The following is an 18,872-nucleotide window of genomic DNA, read 5'->3' as shown; positions in this document are numbered from 1 at the left end:
CTGATCTGAGTCTTTTGATTTTAATTTTTATTATTTGGTGGGGTAAGGGAGGGGTTGGGGAGGGGCAGAGGAAGAGGAAGAGAATCTTGAGCAGGCACTATACTCTGTGCGGACCTGATGTGGGGTTTGACCTCACAACCCTGAGATCATGACCTGAGCTGAAACCAAGAGTCGGACACTTAACCAACTGAGCCACCCAAGCACCTCATCATCTTGAGTCTTTTTAAAGAGCGTGTGAATTTGGCATTCTCCAACAGAGGAAGTTACTTATGACCCAGGAGGTGATGGAACATGACATCGCTGTATATAGTCAAAGGAACAGAATTCATGCAATAAGAGGATTTTGTTGTTAAGTCCGTTCGCTTTTCTGCTCATGGGTTTTGCTGAAAACTGTAAGCTGGCATTTTAGAGATGAAGAAAAATTAGTGTACTATACACATAGAAATGGGCATATTCTTATTCCCATCTGGAACAGTCTTGCATGTAGCTGCTCAGTAAGTCATTTCTTCAAAGAATGTATAAAAGAAGATGTGAAGATTTTCATTTCCTCCTAATGTTACTGTGCCATTCTTGTGTGAGAATGTTAAGAGATGGCATGCTAAGTTTTCCTTTTCTGATGCTGCAATGTCAAAAGATTTTATAAAACTCTAACTCTTGAACTTGGTTCTCTTAGAAAGGCAAAAGAACTAGGATAGCTAAACCAATTTTGAAAAGGAAGAATAAAGTTAGAGATATCACACTACCCTATTTCAAGACTTAATGTATAGCTATAGTAATCAAGTTAGTGGAGGAATAGACAAATAGGTCAATGGCATAGAGTCCAGATATCAACCCATACAAGTAGGGTCAGCTGATTTTTACATATGTGCAAAAGCAATTTAATGAAGAGATAATAGTCTTCAACAAATGGTGCTGAAACAATTCGGCATTTATAGGCCAAAAAAAAAAAAAAAAGTATCTAAATCTTACACTTTATACAATAATTAACTCAAGGTGAAAGATCAATCTAAATGTAAAAACTATAAAACTTTTAGAAGAAAACATAGGAGAAAAATTTTCATGACCTGGGGTTACATAAAGAGCTCGTAGATATAATATTAAAAAAAACAATCCATAAAACAAACAAAAAATCAACAATTAAGCTTGATCAAAATTTAAAACTTGTGCTCTGTAAATGGCCCTATTAAGAGAACAATCCACTTAGACAATGAGCAAAAAACAAACAGATACTTCATCAAAAAACAAGTGTAGGTGGCAGATAAGCAAAGGAAAAGATGTTTTATTATTAACCATTAGGGTAGTGCAAATCAAAATCAAGATGGGGTACCTAATCGAGTGGCTAAAATAAAAAAATAATGGTAATACCAGGTGATGGTGAGCATGTGGGGAAACTGGATCTCTCATACATTGTGATGGGAATGTAAAATGATACTTCGATATAGTAATTTCAGTGACAACTAATGTTTGAATCATAAGTAATGTCAAGCTGCTTTATATACTTCTCATGCTTTCAAAGTTAAAATAAGAAATGAGATCTCTATTCCCATACAGATTTGTAGTGGATATATTTTCCAAGTTCAAGTTACAGTTCCAGCAGGGTGTTCAAACCCTGAATGAAAGACAAAGGAAAATTCCATTATTTCAAGATCCATTTCTGTTAGACATAGTGATGATGGTTGTCCAACATTGTGAATATAATTAATGCCCCTGAGTTGTACACTTAAAAGTGGTCAAGATGGCAGCTTTTTTTTTTTTTAAGATTTTATTAATTTATTTGACAGAGAGAAAGATCACAAGTAGGCGGAGAGTCAGGCAGAGAGAGAGGAGGAAGCAGGCTCCCGCTGAGCAAAGAGCCCGATGCGGGGCTCGATCCCAGGACACTGAGATCATGACCTGAGCCGAAGGCAGCGGCTTAATCCACTGAGCCACCCAGGCGCCCCAAGATGGCAGCTTTAATATGTATTTTACAACAATAAACAATTCTGTTTAATTATGTCTTTTAAAAGCTTCTACCTAACTTTCAATTAGAAGTGATTCATCTGATGTAATAACATAATAAAAGCAAACATCAAGAGAAAAGTCTAATGGAATTCTCATGCCTTCCAAAAGATAAATATGCTCAACTAAAATCATGTGTTCATGGATTGATTTTCAGTACTTAGCAGTACTGATGAAATTATAAGAGCTCATTACAAATCAGCCATTAAGAGATGAAGATTTTGATCAATTTTAATTCAAGGGAAAACTACTAACCCCAGTTAAGTAAAATGTTATTCCTCCATTCTTTTTTTTTTTTAAGATTTTATTTATTTATTTGACAGAGAGAGATCACAAGTAGATGGAGAGACAGGCAGAGAGAGAGAGAGAGAGAGAGGGAAGCAGGCTCCCTGCTGAGCAGAGAGCCCGATGCGGGACTCGATCCCAGGACCCTGAGATCATGACCTGAACCGAAGGCAGCAGCTTAACCCACTGAGCCACCCAGGCGCCCTTATTCCTCCATTCTTTTCAGTAGATCTGTATTACCAAAAAATGAACTCAATTATTACTATATTTTGAACTTTGTTAATAAACATTTTGTGGAAATTTGTTTTATTTTGTAATATAAGAACTTCCGTAATTATCCTTAATTTTGCCTCAGGGCCCACAAAGCCTAAAATATTTACTCTCTGCTCCTTTACAGAAAATTTTGCCAACCCCTAGCTTAGAGCATTGATTTTTTCACTTTTTCTTCTTTTTAACATATGATTTTGAAGAGTTCACAATCTCACTCTGTGCTCTGCTTTAGTCGTATCCTACAGACTTTGGTGTGCTATAATTTCTTACCATTTAGTTCATAATGTTTGCTAATTTCTATTCGACATCTTCTTTAATTTGTTATTTATAAGTGTGCTGTATAATTTTTTTAAAAAGATTCATTTATTCATTTGAGAGATTGAGCATGGGGGAAGGGGCAGAGGGAAGGGAGAGAGAGAATCCTCATGCCCACTCCCTGCTGAGCTTGGAGCCTGACACAAAGCTTGATCCCAGGACTCTGAGATCATGACCTGAACAGAAATCAAGAGCCGACCACCCAACCGACTGAGCCACCCTGGGACCCCTGCATAATTTCTAAATATTTGGAGATTTTCTTGCTATCCTTGCTACTGAATTTGACTTAACTTCCAAAGTCGTCAGTTTACATATGCCACATGATGTCAGTCTTTTGAAATTATTTGAGGTTTGCTTTAAGGCCCAGCATATAGTCCATTTTGGCAGATAGCCAATGTGTACTTGAAGTAATATTTTAATTTTTGCCTTCTTCTGAAGCTTTGGATATTCAAGTAAGGGTGGTCCTTACAATATTCCATACCTACTCTGTACATATTCCCAGTTTCTACTTCCTTATAGTAGGTATGTTTTTATTTTTAGGGTATCTTTCTCCTTTCTTAACTCATTGGTTTTCTTCTAGTGATTATAGGCAGCTTATAGGTTCAAAACCAAACAACAACAAAAACCAAAAAACCCTACCTTTGTTGCGTACTTGACTCTCAGTAGCCTTTAGTTCATTATTAGGTACCACAGTCCCTAACCACAAAGTAAGTGTCTACCTTATACCTAAGGACCTTATGTAAGAGTTAATTCTTGGTAATGACTCATTTGTCATGTTGTGTTCTTACTCTCTTGAAACTGCTCTATCTTGCCTTTCTCAAAAGAACAAAAATGTGTTTCCCAGTTGCCCAGGCTGTGTACTTTCCTGATACTTAGCGGTACCTTATCTTATCTGATGATGCATAACTGTGTTGTGAACTAAAGCTATTGCATTTGAAGAGAGAGCCGCCTAGACATCCAGGTACCTCCATGCATGAATTCATTTCCACTAATATCTGAATGGCCTCTGTTCTGTGTGGGAATGAGGTAGTGCCTAAAAACTGACTCTGCCTTGTGTAAGACACAGTGTGGTTGGTGCCGCACCACTTAAAACTTTTTCTTGATTTGGGGATCTATTCTTTCTTGCTATTTCACAGTCATTGCTGGAAATCTTTGTGATAATGTGAGAAAAGGATGTACTTATTATCCTCATCTGAGGAAGACAGTGCCTCTGTTTCAGCAACAGGAAGGGGTACACTTTGAGTTACTTTTAGAGTAAACAGAGTTAGAGGTGTTCAGATTCTTGGCTCACCCTCTTCTGCCTCATTTACACTTTGAGTGATAAACATTTTTGTTAATGTGATTAACTGGTATTTATAAGCTTAATGGTGAGTACGGTTAACTCTGTATTTCAGCACGTGAGACCTTGTGCTTTGTGCTGCAGACATCTGGGTATTGGAGCTCTTCAGCCATGCAACCAGGGTGAGAGCCTCTGTTGTGCTCTCCCTGCTGCTGAGAAGGGGGGGGTGGAGACATGCACATACTGGTTTTTCTGTGCGATAGAGCTGATAATTGGGGGTTCTTGTGAAGTTTTCATCATAGAAAATGGGCAGTAGGATTTGCAGTTAGTAGTGAAATGACTAACTCTCAGTCCACATTGGGAAATGTAAGAAAACATTTTGTTGATAGAGACATATGTCTTAGAAGGTACAACACAAAGAGTGAGCTGTGTATTTTATGTAATGTAAACTGTGGATTTTAGTCAATAGTAACATATCGATATTGGTTCATCAGTTGTAACAAATGTCCCACCCTCATGCAAGATGTCGCTAATGAGGGAAACAGATGGGGAAGAGATGGAGAGATGAGAAGGTATATGGGAACCCTGTGTGCTTTTTGTTCAATTTTTCTGAACCTAAAAGTGCTCAAGAGTTTAGAAGTTTTAAGTAACTGGTTGAATGTCACTTAAGCAAGTTCTTACCATACAAGTTCATGTTTAACCCTGACCCTTGGGATTTCTCAGGTAAGACAAATCTGGTTTGCAGTTTGCGCTGTTCTGTCAGGTTGATTTGCCCCTCTGTTTTTCTGATGTTTGTTAACTGTGCTTTCGCCTCTTCTCTCTTTCTCTGTTGAAACAGTTGGAATGCCAAGATGCCTTGGAAACAGCAGCCCGAGCTGAGGGCCTTTCCCTGGATGCCTCCATGCATTCTCAGCTCAGAATCCTGGATGAGGAACATCCCAAGGGAAAGTACCATCATAGCTTAAGTGCTCTGAAGCCCATCCGGACCACTTCCAAGTAAGCGGCTCTGCCGGCTAATGGCTTGTCTGTGAAGCACCAGAAGCATTTTTGAAAATTTGGGCTAAGATTAGATTATTTGGGAAGACCCGCTTTTAGTCAGGAGCTCGGTTTATGAAACAGTGTATCATAAATGCCAGCTAGCCCCTCTCTGTGTATTGACAATTTTGTGCTTTGGGTTTTCTCTCCTCAGACACCAGCACCCAGTGGACAATGCTGGGCTCTTCTCCTGCATGACTTTTTCTTGGCTTTCTCCTCTGGCCCGCATGGCCCACAGGAAAGGGGAGCTCTCAATGGAAGACGTGTGGTCTTTGTCCAAGCACGAGTCTTCTGATGTGAACTGCAGAAGGTAGGCTTCTCTGGTCCACCCTCATCTCCCATATACTGGGTGCATAGGGCCTGAGCTAGGAGGGGGGGGTCTGGCAGTGTGACGCCCTCAGCTCTGTGTTCTTTTAGGATCTGAGCTGTCCAATGGAGGGAGGGTAGCCTGGGAATGACTTTCTCTTTGCTCTTCTGCTTTATCTCCTATTTCACCTTTAATCCTGTTTTAACCACGGGCTTTCTCTCTCTCTCTCAGCCCCGCTTCTCTTCCTGAGTCTACAGGGAAATTATGTTGCTGCCTTGTGACAGAATACATTTTTGTGGTAGCTGATTATCATGACTAAAATCTAGTTTGCAACTTTACATTTGACCACAGGATCCTTCAGAAAGTGTTGGGGGCCCTTGAGAAAGGAAGTTCTTAGTCAGAAATGAATTCTATTCAGGGATAATTTTTTTGGGTGGAAGGAAGGACTTCGGTTCTCATCATTTTCCATATCTGGAGAGGCTCCCTATGCAGGGTAAACATGTAGTTGCCCAGAAAGGGTATTTTCCCCCCAGAAGGTGAGGTCCACGTACATAGTTCAAAGAAGAGACTCGTGCGAGTGGTGTCAAAGCCTGAAAACAGAAAGCAATGGCAGGAGGGAATCTAGGGTGTCTGTTCACCTGGGCAGACGTGTAACAGAGGACATGTGCCCTTGTTAAGACTAGAGAGACTGTGGCAAGAAGAGCTGAATGAAGTTGGGCCAGACGCTGCTTCCCTCCGAAGGGTTGTGTGGATCTTCTGCCGCACCAGGCTCATCCTCTCCATCGTGTGCCTGATGATCACGCAGCTGGCTGGCTTCAGTGGACCAGTAAGTTCTAACCATCCTTTCTGACAGTCTCCAGGGGCCCGGCCACGGCCAGCTCTAACACGCTTGTTCTGTTGCAGGGGTAGTGCTCACCTGTGGGCTAGTTAGCAGCCTTAGAGATGCCTCTAGGCCTGGTAAAAGGGAACAGTTGATTTTGGAGTGAATGGTGGCTTGTCAGCAGCTGGAACGATGAGGGGCCATGTTGCCAGAGAAGAGCCGGAAACCGGCTTGCTTTCCTGGGGTGGGTGACAGAGAACGATTCCGGCTCTGCGCAGGACGGTGCTTCTTTGCTGTGTGTTGATGCGGAGCGACAGTGTTGGTCTGGGGAGAGGTGTCTCGCGGTACCGTGAGTGGGTGAGAGCAGTGTGGTGTGGCGCAGTGGCTGGGCTCAGTGCTGGTGACGTGCGCCCGGAGGTGGAGTTGTCACGTGGTCCGTGGTTCTGTGGCCAAGGAGCCTGAAGAAACCCGAGGAGTGTTGAGGCTTTTTTTAGAGTCCAACCTGGAGTCTATTTTTAAGTTTTGGTTTATAGTGTAAACTGTGTGGCAGGTGTCGGGGTGGCAGCCGTGGTGTTTTCCTAGTGTGTTCTGAAGCAGAGTAGGTAAGAGAGTGATGTTCACACTGTTTCCTGGACACCTGTTTCTTACACCTGCTGTGCTGCCTGACACTTGAGACTTTGATTAAATCTATTCTCTGCATATTTGCCTTGAGGCATTGGAGCAGTAGTACTACTTATACTGTGCATTTTCCGTGTGTGGGTAAGCTGGAGGTTCATGGTCTTGGTAAGTATATGCCTAAGATGCATGGTGATTAGGTAAAACTAATTTGCAGTTTTCCTGTTTTATTTTTGTTGTTGTTTGTTTGTTTTTTGTTTTTTGTTTTTTTTTAATGTTTGATGCCTTTTTAAAAGTTCTGATCTCTTTTCTGAAGCAGAGAACACTACTTTTCTGGTATTATGTTTCTATATGAATTGACCAACTAACACACTTTTGTATAAGTTTTAAGAGATACCATGTAAGTGAATATTATGTTACTGACCAAAATGGCAAACATTTTCATAGGACCAGCTTCCCCCAAGAAGAGCTTCTGTCATTGTTTCACTACAGGGCTGATGGCTGCTCTGGATCTTCTGTAGCGTTCTTTGAGCTGGGTAACAAGGTATATAGGGTTTCTTTACTCCATTTGGCCAGTGCAAGAAATTCATTGGCTCCCCCCATGCCAAAAAAAAAAAAAAAAAAAAAGGAAAAGAAAAACCAAAAAAACCCACAAAAAAGGGGGGGTATACCATAGATTGTTGAGATTTTAATTTTTTATTTGGGACAAAAAACTACCTATGCATGTTCAGTTTGGGGGCCTACAGTCACTCCCTTGAGCATCTACATATTCCTCCATCTCTCTCTTAAGGTACAGCATACTGGAATGCTAGCTCTAGTAAACTCTTCTAGATGCCAGGGAATACTGAGAGACTTCCTTTAAGAGGAAAACAGCAGCACGCTTTTCCTTCTGTCTGCCCTCTTGGGGAAGAGCAACTTAAGGCCTCTGTTATTTCATGAGATCCCATCCTAGAACAACTGAGAAAGCAGTGGTCCCCTCCATAGTCTCTCTCAATGATGAAAAGACTTAAAACTGTAAGCAAAGCAAACTTCTTTTTTTGGAGTACCAATTCAAACAAATTTCTTTTTTAATTGGAAATTGAAGAGTCAGCCTGGTTTGAGATTAGTGCTAGCAGTGAACATACCTTCTGTTCTGTGTGGATTTAAATCCTTTCAAGGAACACCCATTTTAGATTTTTGCACATTATCTAATATGGCACAACTTTCAAACTGGCTTAGTCTATTCTTACGGAAATCTGTGAAAGAACCGACCTCCTAAATATGGGGATATTTCTTTCCTCCCCTCAGGCATCGCTGAACCTTGGTAGCCATATGCAGAATATACAAAATGACCAAGTTCATGTGTATTTTTTAACTGGCCGGACATCTGTACATCAGGACGATCCAAAGTTTCAGTGATGCCGGTGGACCAGAGCTCTGGGCAGAGTGCCCAGAGGTCACAGTAGTGTTAATGGAGTACCAGAAAGGATAAGGGTATGGTCCTGACCTAATATGAGTGGCCAGACTTGCTAAAGATACAGAGATGCTGTGTGGCCTTTCCTGGATTTGAACAATTTAAAAAGACCAGGCTTGACCTGTGATTCTCCTGTAAGGAATTAGCATCCACCCTGTGGATCTGCAGGAGAAGGCTACCTCCTGTGGTGCTATATCTTGGTGAATGCTAACTCTGTTCAAGGGCCTTTTGGGGGAAAGGGCAGTGAATAGCCTCTAGAGAGGTAAGTTTCCCACCCTCCCAACCTCTCCCCAGCTGCAGCTTGCTTGATGCTGTCAGGATCTGGATTTGGGGGGAGTCTCTCTGTAGTGGAACCAGTGACAGAAGCTGTTCTTTAGAATTTTCAGGATGGCTGTATTCTGCGGTCAGAATGAGAGAGTCAAGCTGGGCAGAATCTCTCGCCAAGAGTTCAGGTAAGGTAATGTTTATTCACTGGGAATGCTTTCCACAGCCAGACAGCTATGCTGACAATCTCTCAAGTTTTTTCTCCCAGTTTGTTTACATTTAAATGATAAGTTTGTAAAACTTTTTAAAACTAAATTTTGGTTGGATTTTTTTCATGAAAGCCTTTTTTTCTTTATCCCATACATACAAAAATGGTTTAAAATGTAATTGTTTTTTTAAGAACCCTATGTGTTGGAAATTCTTTAATCTGCTCTTTCCTCTTTTCCCCCTCCTCTGAAAGTTTTACATAATGTAAGCTTCATTATGTCTTTTACCTTCCCCCGGCTTCCCACCTCGGGAGGTACTAAATGCTATTAACCAGTGCTGAAAAATGGCACTGTAAAGGTATGGGAAGGAAGGAGCCCCAAACTACAACCTGCTGTCCTTTCACGCCTTCCTCTGGAGACTGTTCCATCGGTGCCGAGGTGTGTGAGAAAATGCTTTACGGCACCGTCATCTTACTGAGTTGCTTCACGTGAGGAAAAATGGGGTTTTGACCCTGCCACTCAGTGACTCAGTTCCACATTTTGGATTGCATACTGGAAAAGAAGCCAATCTTCTTGCTAGTAAACCAACAACCCAGCTGTGTGCAGTGGTGACCCAAACAATGGATATAAACCTAAAAAATCTGAGGGAGGGGAGAGGTGGAATACAATAGTTCTCGGGATCTGAAATCTCCTATTTATTTGATCAGGTTACTTAACTGACGCTTGACAGAAATCTCACTGGTGGGGATCTCTTAGGATCTAGCGGACATCTGGTATTAACTTCCTTTCAGGAAAAATGAGAAATGCCAGTTAACCCAGAGAATGTCTGGGTTCTGAAATTCAGCATTAGCCGCCTCAGGACAATTGTGTCTGGCCTCCATTTTGTCTGTCGTTCAGAGCTGGCTTCCACCTACAAGTACCCTGTGCTATAAGGATCCGGGGTAGTTGGGTGGATGGGTTTCTCGTTCTTTTTTTTTTTTTTCTTCCTTCAGGGTGGGGGATCGGTTTGACTTTCTTTTGTCGTGGTTTGTTTTCTTTCATTTTCGGCAAGATCAATTTTAGCTGCAAGGACTTGGGGAAAAAAAAAAAGAAAGACTCTGAAGGATGCCGCCCCGTTTTTCCTTGAGGCCTAGTTTTTTGTATTCTGTCCTGAGCAGAAGTCCTCCATCACAGCCTGCTGAACCAGTAGCACCCAGAGATTTTTAAGCCGAGTTCCCTCTGTGGGGGGAGTTTTTAGTTTTGTTTTTTTAAAATTCTCTTTCCTTAGCAGCAAGGTCTTATTCCTGGAGAATCTACTCCATTGCAGACTCCCTGCAGCTTCAGGAGCCTTAATCGATTAAGTGCTGTCAGCTTGATGTACTCCTCCGGACTCTGGAAACAGCTGTGGGTTCTATTCTGTATTTCCGCCGTGTGTAGTGAACACAACAGTCGGAGGCCAGATGACCTGTTAGATGGCTAGCCTTGTAAAAACTCGACTCTGTATGTTCCCATGTATGTTACCGCAATGCTCCTTCTGTTGTACAGTGTCTGTGAGATGCTCTTTGAAGATGGTACTTTTATTTTATTTTATTTTTTCATTTTCAATAAAAGTACATTACCTCCCACTTCCTGGTATTTAATCCTGTTGCTGAATGTGCCTTGTGTGAGTGTGTGCTCCGGCGTTGCAGGACCTCAGAGCTGGAGGTGGCACTCGGTGGTTCTTGGGGGCTGGCTGCCTTCCCTCACTGCAGGTGGTGTTAGACATATGCTACCTGAGGTAACATGTTTTTGTTTTTGGGAGGGAGTGGGGGGTGGGGAGGGCCCAGGGGAGGGTTTCTGGATTTTGGATAGTCTGCTTTGTTTGCTCTCTTCTGTACTATTAAACTGCCGATGTTTATTTTCAGGAATGTTTTGCAAATGCACTTCTCACTCTTCCCCAGTCCAACTGTAGGTACACTGTTCCTTTTTATCAAATAAGCACGTTTGAAACAATCCAAAAAAAAAAAAGGTCTTAATTTCCTTTAAAGACATGTATCAATGTGTGGAGATACTGGAGTCAGGTCAAATATATCCTTTTTAATGACCATGTGTTTAGAATTAATTTCAGCTCATGGACAGGTTTATGTTACATTAGAAAGAGTAACAGTTTTGGTGGTGTACTTAAAGAAGAAAAAAATCCAGATGAGGCCTACCACCTGCGAAATGCCTTGAGTAACTATCCGCAGGCGGGTAAGGTCAGTCCTATTTGGTCGTTCAAGGTCTTCCTCTGCTTATGCGTGTAGCACTGTGCAGTGGAGCTGCTTCCTCTTTCTAACTTAACATAAAGCTGTGGCGTGGTGTGTGGGTGCCGTGGAGATGTTGACAGCAGCATGTGTTTCTCCCTGTAGGCCTTCGTGGTGAAACACCTCTTGGAATACAGCCAGGTCACAGATTCTAACCTCAAGTACAGCTTGCTGTTAGTCCTGGGCCTCCTCCTGACGGAAGTCGTGCGCTCGTGGTCTCTCGCGCTGACTTGGGCGTTGAATTACCGAACTGGTGTCCGCTTGCGGGGGGCCATCCTAACCATGGCATTTAAGAAGATCCTTAAGCTAAAGAACATTAAAGAGAAGTCTGTGGGTGAGGTGAGTAAGGGGTGTTCGCTTCAGGGCAAGGAGAAAGCTCCCAGCTTGAGCTCGTTCCTGATGTTGGATCTCTGCTTTGTCCTTCCATCTTCCTCCTGAGACAAGGGGCCGGCGTCCTTGCAGGGTCCTCTCACTACTCTCTCTGTCTCGTAGCTCATCAACCTGTGCTCCAACGACGGGCAGAGGATGTTCGAAGCAGCTGCCGTTGGCAGCTTGTTGGCGGGAGGACCCATTATTGCCATTTTAGGCATGATTTATAACGTAATTATTCTAGGACCAACAGGCTTCCTAGGATCAGCTGTTTTTATCCTCTTTTATCCAGCAATGGTGAGTAAGCCTCCTTGCCGTATTGTAGCAGCTTCTCCTTAAATGAGCTTCTCCTTAAACCACTCCACTAGGTTTCATGTAATAGGCACTGTTGAGGTGTCACATCTCTGACTGGAAATTTCCTCAGAGCAGGTGTGGAAAAGTCTTGAAAGAGCTAGACAGTGTTCAGTCCCTAGAGGCAGAATTTTGTCTGGAGAGGAAGTATGGTGTCCTGTGAATAAAGGCCCTGACTCTTAATGAGATTTGAAAAAAAGAGCCTGTCTGAGTGAAGGAGGAGGCCAGCAGGTGAACTCTGCCCTTAGGAACACGAGAGTGTCTGAGTCTCTTTGTCTCAATTTGATGCTAACCGATACGGCTTTTCTGCTTTTCTTTGGTAACACTCAATAACCATAATTGCTATGAGAACAAAGTTTGTTTATAAGGAAGTTTGTTTAACTTCCTTGCAAAGAGATAAGAATTAGATAATATTTTATTATGATTTAATAGACCAGTTTTATTAAAAGGCAGTGCAACTACACGGTGCTCATTTTATTTTTCATAATCTTAAGCAGCTTTGTTTCCCAGAAAGACTAGACAGTTCTTAAGTTTGAATAAGCCCTGACTTGGCATGATATCGCTTTTCCTTTTAGATGTTTGTATCACGGATCACTGCATATTTCAGGAGAAAATGTGTGACCACCACAGATGAACGTGTCCAGAAGATGAATGAAGTCCTCACGTACATTAAATTTATTAAAATGTATGCCTGGGTCAAAGCATTTTCTCAGAGTGTTCAAAGTGAGTTTACAACTTTAATATGTGCATGTTGTAGAAGGTCTTTGCTTCCTGATCACATTAGTTGCTAGGAACCCTAATGTCATAGGATCATAATAGCTTTTTAAAATATCTTACGATCTTTATATTGGAAGGAATCTTAGAGACTTGAACTCATAGTCTCATCTCACATGGGAGGAAATTAAGACCGGGAAATTGTGTTTTTTTTCCCTCCACGGTAACTTAGTAGTTATAAGCAATTCATTCAGTTTCAAAGCAGGCCCCCACCCCCACCCCATGTATACTGTCATACTGCCCATAGTTTCATGGCCTGGCTATGAAGACATCACAGAAAACAACACCAAGAGGCTTCTCTGTATCGTTCCAATTTTAGTATATGTGCTGCCGAAGCGAGCACCCAAGAGGCTTCTGAGAGCTTTCCCCTTCCGTCCCACCCCAGGTGCAGGCGCATCACAGGCATGAGACGTGTGAGGTGTGAGATCCTGGGGAAGGGGGAGAAGGGCCGCTCTGGGGGTCAGGACAGCTGGAGTCCGGGCCTAGTGCAGCTCCTCAGTCACCGGGGTTTTGGGTTTATTGTTTTAGTTTTATCTTTTCAAATAATTGACTTACGTTGAGTCTCAAGGCCCCATCCTGGCCCTATCCTGCTTATCCTGATCAGTCAATTCAGTGCAGACATAAACATGTCTAATATGGGAATGCCACAATGCTTGGAGGAATAATTAGCATTAGACTGGACGTTCAAAAAGGTCTCAACAGAAATCGGAATGATGGGCTTAAAAAAGGTGGCATTTAAGAAGGGCATATTTAAAGGTGCTTTAGAGTTGAAAAAAAGTCTTCCATTGAAACTTAAGTATAAGAAATGAGGGCTGTCCATTGACCATCACCTCATAGTAAGCTAACCTGAATATGTGACAGTTATAAAAGTTAAAAGTTAATGCAGTTTGGGGCACCCAGGTGGCTCAGTGGGTTAAAGCCTCTGCCTTCGGCTCAGGTTGTGATCCTGGGGTCCTGGGATCGATTGGTTGGTGGTCCTCAGGAGGAGGTGGTCACTCTGAGGTGTTCCAGCAGTGGGTCAGGTGACTTTGTTGAGTAGTGAGGTCGTTGTCAGTGGAGTGGAACCAATGGTTGTGAACTGGGTAGCCTTCAGGCATGTTGTAGGCAGAGTGACTGCTGATGGTCCTTTCTGCCTCTCTCATTCTGTGGTTTCATAATTTGAATGAGAGTCTCCTCATCCTTGAGCCCCTGACTTTGGTATATATTGGTTTGACAGGAGTGTTCTTTCTCATAGGACTTAAGCAAGGTATATGGTTAATGTGAAAGCAATGAGTTAGATTTTTTAAAATAGGACTTATGAGCTAGCTCATAAGATGGTTCCCAGTGTCTTGAGCAGTGGTAATACCTTTAAGCTCAGTACAGAGTTTCTCAGAAGAATTGCTTTTGTGTTTAAAACTTTAAACACACACACACACACATACACAAAACTTGCCACTTTATTGTCCTACTTCCTACTCCATGGTCTTTAGTTCTCTAGGATTGCTGTGTTAATAAGGGTCTCCATTTTGCAAATACTTAAGAAAAATCTTTCTGCCTACAAAAATTATATTTCACTCACCTTCCGTCAATCATCCTCACTGCCTTTGGTGTGAAAGCCTCTACCCAGCACTGACATACGGCGGGCACTGTAGTAAATCTGAGTTCTTTAAATTCTCCGTTACCATGGTTGTAGTCTTTTCTGTTGTTTACTGGAAATAAACAACAATCAGCCAGGCAAACAAAAGAGCCATTTGCAGATACAATTACCCTGTCCATTCCTTCTAGATGTAAGATGTTTGCAAGAAAAATCAGATGAAAGCAGGTGTTCATTGCACTGATACGTAGGGACTGGTTTCTGTTAGATTCATTCTGTAACTTGATTCCATTTCAAACCTCAGGCTTATGTACCAGCATTAACAGTAATAACTGATAGTCAAGCTGACCTGGGTTTTGCATCATGGGTGTTAAAGAGTTTTGTGTGTGGTTTTTTTTTTTAATTTATTTTTTATTTTTATTTTTTATAAACATACATTTTTATCCCCAGGGATACAGGTCTGTGAATCACCAGGTTTACACACTTCACAGCACTCACCATAGCACATACCCTCCCCAATGTCCATAACCCCACCCCCTTTCTCCCAGCCCCCTCCCCCCCAGCAACCCTCAGTTTGTTTTGTGAGATTCAGAGTCACTTATGGTTTGTCTCCCTCCCATTCCCATCTTGTTTCATTTATAAAGAGTTGTTTTAAAGCCTATGTGGCTGAAGATCTACCAAATCTTCTTTGGTGACAGAAGACCAATATCTCACGGTTTCTTTTGACTTGCTTTAAAATTGGCTTGCTTTTCAGCAATTGGCTTGCTTTTTATTTTTAGAAATCCGAGAGGAGGAGCGGCGGATCTTGGAAAAAGCTGGATACTTTCAGAGCATCACCGTTGGTGTGGCTCCCATTGTGATGGTGATTGCCAGTGTGGTGACCTTCTCTGTTCACATGACCCTTGGCTTTGATCTCACAGCAGCACAGGTCAGTGAACCATCAGGGCTTGGGAAGATTTTAGAAATACCACATGTAGAACTGCTCTGGTCCTCTTCTTGATATGGAGGAGTCCCCAGTAACCAGAAGGTATTTTTTCTTTCATGTGATTAAGCCAAGAAGGAGAAGAATGGGGATTTAGCCCTAAGCACAAATAACGTATGGATTATTTTAAGTCAACCGAACTTTGGATTTAATTCTGAAAAGACAAATCATCCTTTGGTTCAGATTTACTGAGAATTTTAACTGAAGGTTTTATAAAAGCTCTTCCTTTAAAAAAAAAAAAAAAAAAAAAGGCATACGTAGGGTGCCTGGGTGGCTCAGTTAGTTAAGCGTCCAATTCTTGATTTTGGCTCAGGTCATGATCTCAGGATCATGAGATCAAGCCGTAGGTTGGGTTCTACACCCAGCAGAGAGTCTCCTTGGGATTTTCCCTCTCCCTCCTTTTCTGCCCCTCTCCCCCACTCACATGCACAGGCTCACTCTCTCTCCAATAAATAAATGAATCTTTAAAAAAAGCATTTGTGACTCATACCAACTTGATAGGTTGCTGCCTTCCTTAAATCTGAAAGGAAATTGATGTCTTGTTATTTTTGTTGCAGTCTCTAATCAAGCTCAGTGTCTTTCCTTTTCCTATTTTCAGGCTTTCACAGTGGTGACTGTGTTCAATTCCATGACTTTTGCTTTGAAAGTAACACCATTCTCCGTAAAATCCCTTTCGGAAGCATCAGTTGCTGTTGACAGATTTAAGGTAAGTGGCTCCCTTCCCCTCCTTCATGTCAGGAGCCTTCCCCGGCAGAGCTAACTGTTGCCTTTACTCCAATGGGCCACACAAGGTGCCATACTTGGTTTTTGTCCACATCTGGTCTTTTGTCCAGTTGGTAAGAAAGGGGGCAGTAGACGGGAGTGAATTAAGGGATGGGGCTAGTTACCCTTTCAGGTGAATGTGAAATTTTACATTTTGGCAGCCCATCTAGTTCTGGGCCGCCAGGATTTTGTTCCCCTTCAAAGCGAGGCCCTTCTTCCTGGGCCTGATTTGGGTATATGTCCTAAAACTTCCTGGGCCTTTCAGTGACTCAGACTTGGAAGATCAGAACCATAGGGGGACTGTCAGCTTTTCCTCACCTCGGTCTACCGTCGACCTCTACCAAAATGCTATCGTCATTTTGATTGGTCAACATGCTATGCCCTTTTCCGTGCTTTCTCTTTCCTACCCTGTAGTCACCACTCATGATGCAGGGAATGCAGTGACGTAGGAATAGTAATACAGTGACATCATGTTGCAAAGTGCAGCTAAGGAAAGACCAGGTTTTTTTCTGGAGGTGGTTAGTTGATCATACTTTGACTGTGTTCTTTATGCCTTCAGAATCATACAAATAGGTGATACAAGAGGTTGATAGATTTGGGAGGGTGAGGGGAGAGATATTTGAAAGTGGTTAATACTTTTTAAAAAGAAGCAGCACCTGTGTGGGCTGGAATTCCTTGACTACGCTCCTGTAGGGAGTAGCTCGCGCACTCCTGCCAAGCCTTCTTGGCTAGTGAGAACAAGGCAGAAGCGATGCTGGTTGCTTGAAGGCTTGAGGCTCATAGGCGTTCATATCATCACCTTAGATGTTTGGGGGGAGAAAGCAGTTGAGACTCATGGAGAATATGAAGAATGGAGAAGAGCTTCCAAGATTTATTTGGATTCTGCTTGTTTACAGTTAACAGGGTGAATTTTGTTTGGGCAAGAAAGCCAGTCCTCAAGAATGCATCCCCAGCTCTGTGCCCTCCCTCCCTCCAGCCTAGCTGCTAGAAGGCGAAGAGCCAGAGCCATAGAAAAGAAATGGCCTAATTGTAATCAGAGTTTTATTTTGCTGAATCTACAATACCTAGTCATGGAAGAAAGCCTGTGTTTTGACCATAAGATTATCCCTGTCCTTGTTAATTAGAATGGATTTGGTAGCATTTGGGATGAAACAGTAAGAATTGATAGTACAGGTTTGTTCGCCCTGTGTTTCTTGAGGGCTTTCTTCTCTTCCGTTTACCGGTGAGGACTTGTGTTCCCAGGTGGATTTCACACCACAGCTCCTTCCTCTATCCAGAGAACTTCAGGGTTAATAATAGAAGCAAAATCACCCACAGCTGTATTACATGCCCCTTGAAGCTTCAGTTCTTTTCTGTCTTCTTGGCAGGCTCCTCCTGCCCCTCATCTCCCTCCTTCTCCCCCGTCCTTCTCCTTCTCTACCTGCTGGGAAGATGATAACAGGTGGAAAGGCAGTAAGAAGCCACCTTGTGACATTTCTAAGATTGTTGTCAATATAGGGTTGCCAGCTTGAGCAAATAAAAAGACAGGACCCCCAGTTAGTTAATAACTACATGGGATATACCTATACTACCAAATTATTCATTGTTTATATAGAATCAAAATCTAACTAGATGTCCTGTATTTTATCTGGCAACCTTCTGTCTTTTCTCCTCCTCAACAGACACATTCTGGGTGAATGAGGGTTCTTCCCCCCCTCGAAAGATTTATTTATTTATTTGACAAAGTGAGAGAGGGAGAGCACATACAAGCAGGCAGAAGTGCAGGTAGAGGGAGAGGGAGAAGCAGTCTCCCCGCTGAGCAGAGAGCACAACGCAGGGCTCGATCCCAGGACTCTGGGATCATGACCTGAGCCAAAGGGAGACACTTAACCCACTGAGCCACCCAAGTGCCCCGTGCATGAGAGTTCTGTTTTGATAGTTGGTGTCCTATGGTAAAGTTGAGGTTTATGGTTTATGTACCTCAGAGATTCTATTGTCCTGGCAGGTGCCAATCCAAGTAGATGTAACTTCAAGTGTTGTGAGCCCATTGGGTGCCTCCGCATGTCTCAGGAGGAGGACAGCCTGCAGGGAGCCCATGGGAAGGATATGGGGAGAAGGAGCTGTGCAAACTGGAGCACTGGCTTATTTTTTTAATAGTCTATGAGGCCTGAAAGATCCCTTTAATAACTCCTTAAAGAAGAGAAATGATGGGAATTTGGTTAGCGTATGGCTTTACTCTGTGAAAGTGGTGAAAATATTTGGCATGTTATTCTTAGCTCAGTTTTTCCATAAGGCTCTGAATAAATGAAATCAGTAGCTGTTTTTGGAAAATTAAACCTAAGACTGATGAAGAGTAAAGGTTATCGAGGGTATTTAGAGCCATGACACTTCTCGGAAGATTGGAAATTAGGAATGGGTAGGAGATGTGGCAGTCAAAGCTTGGAGTTTAGGATCTAAGACAAAAGACTTGCTCTAGGGGAGGGAGATTTTATGTTTCATTTAATAACACCTTGCAAACTTTAAAATAGTTGGGGGCTCTTAGTCAATAAGCAGAGTCCTGACCCTGAAAGGCATCTTTTATCTAAAGTCTTTTGAATGTTAAAGATTTCAAAATTATTATTATTATTACTCATTATTATTTTTACCATGTGAGAATCCAACTGGGATAGCATTCTGTGAAGATCTGCAGTTTAAGGAACTGTCAGAATTGGGTTCATAAGGTTTATTATAGGCAGTTTTTCAGATCTCATTTTAGAAATACTTAGCTTTTCAATCATTCCACTTTTTGTCCCTAACATAACTCAGAGGGACTCTGGGAATGAGTGGGAGGAAAGGCTAGTTGTCTTCCCAAGGATATTTCCGAAAGAGGTTCCCTTCACTTCCCCCCAAGTCTGTTCCTTTGGTTATTTGAATCCTCACAAGTTTCAAGGCAGAACTTTGAAGTCATGAGAGCTTGCCAGCGATGAACCCAAGC

The 18,872-nt window shown here is 42.4% G+C and overlaps 1 protein-coding gene across 12 annotated transcripts in view; it reads left to right on the top strand.

The window, feature by feature from the left end:
- The window catches only part of ABCC5 (ATP binding cassette subfamily C member 5), an 85,977-nt gene that overhangs the window by 24,147 nt on the left and 42,958 nt on the right, over positions 1 to 18,872 (top strand). Inside the window, exons 3-10 of one of the 12 annotated variants that reach the window (XM_082692429.1) lie at positions 4,986 to 5,143; positions 5,337 to 5,492; positions 6,168 to 6,315; positions 11,214 to 11,447; positions 11,601 to 11,774; positions 12,404 to 12,551; positions 14,955 to 15,103; positions 15,756 to 15,863. In XM_082692429.1, coding sequence (XP_082548555.1) covers positions 4,986 to 5,143; positions 5,337 to 5,492; positions 6,168 to 6,315; positions 11,214 to 11,447; positions 11,601 to 11,774; positions 12,404 to 12,551; positions 14,955 to 15,103; positions 15,756 to 15,863 — 1,275 coding nt within the window. Of the gene's footprint in view, positions 1 to 4,985; positions 5,144 to 5,336; positions 5,493 to 6,167; positions 6,316 to 6,347; positions 10,604 to 10,630; positions 10,778 to 11,213; positions 11,448 to 11,600; positions 11,775 to 12,403; positions 12,552 to 14,954; positions 15,104 to 15,755; positions 15,864 to 18,872 lie in introns of those variants that run through there. The other 11 variants (XM_082692435.1, XM_082692436.1, XM_082692440.1 and 8 more) reach the window with 11 other exon arrangements.

Source organism: Mustela nivalis (genome assembly GCF_964662115.1).
Source record: "Mustela nivalis genome assembly, chromosome: 1".
NCBI classification, from domain to species: domain Eukaryota; kingdom Metazoa; phylum Chordata; class Mammalia; order Carnivora; family Mustelidae; genus Mustela; species Mustela nivalis.
Note: the sequence above shows the minus strand (reverse complement) of the source record. Positions and strands in the feature narration are given on the sequence as shown.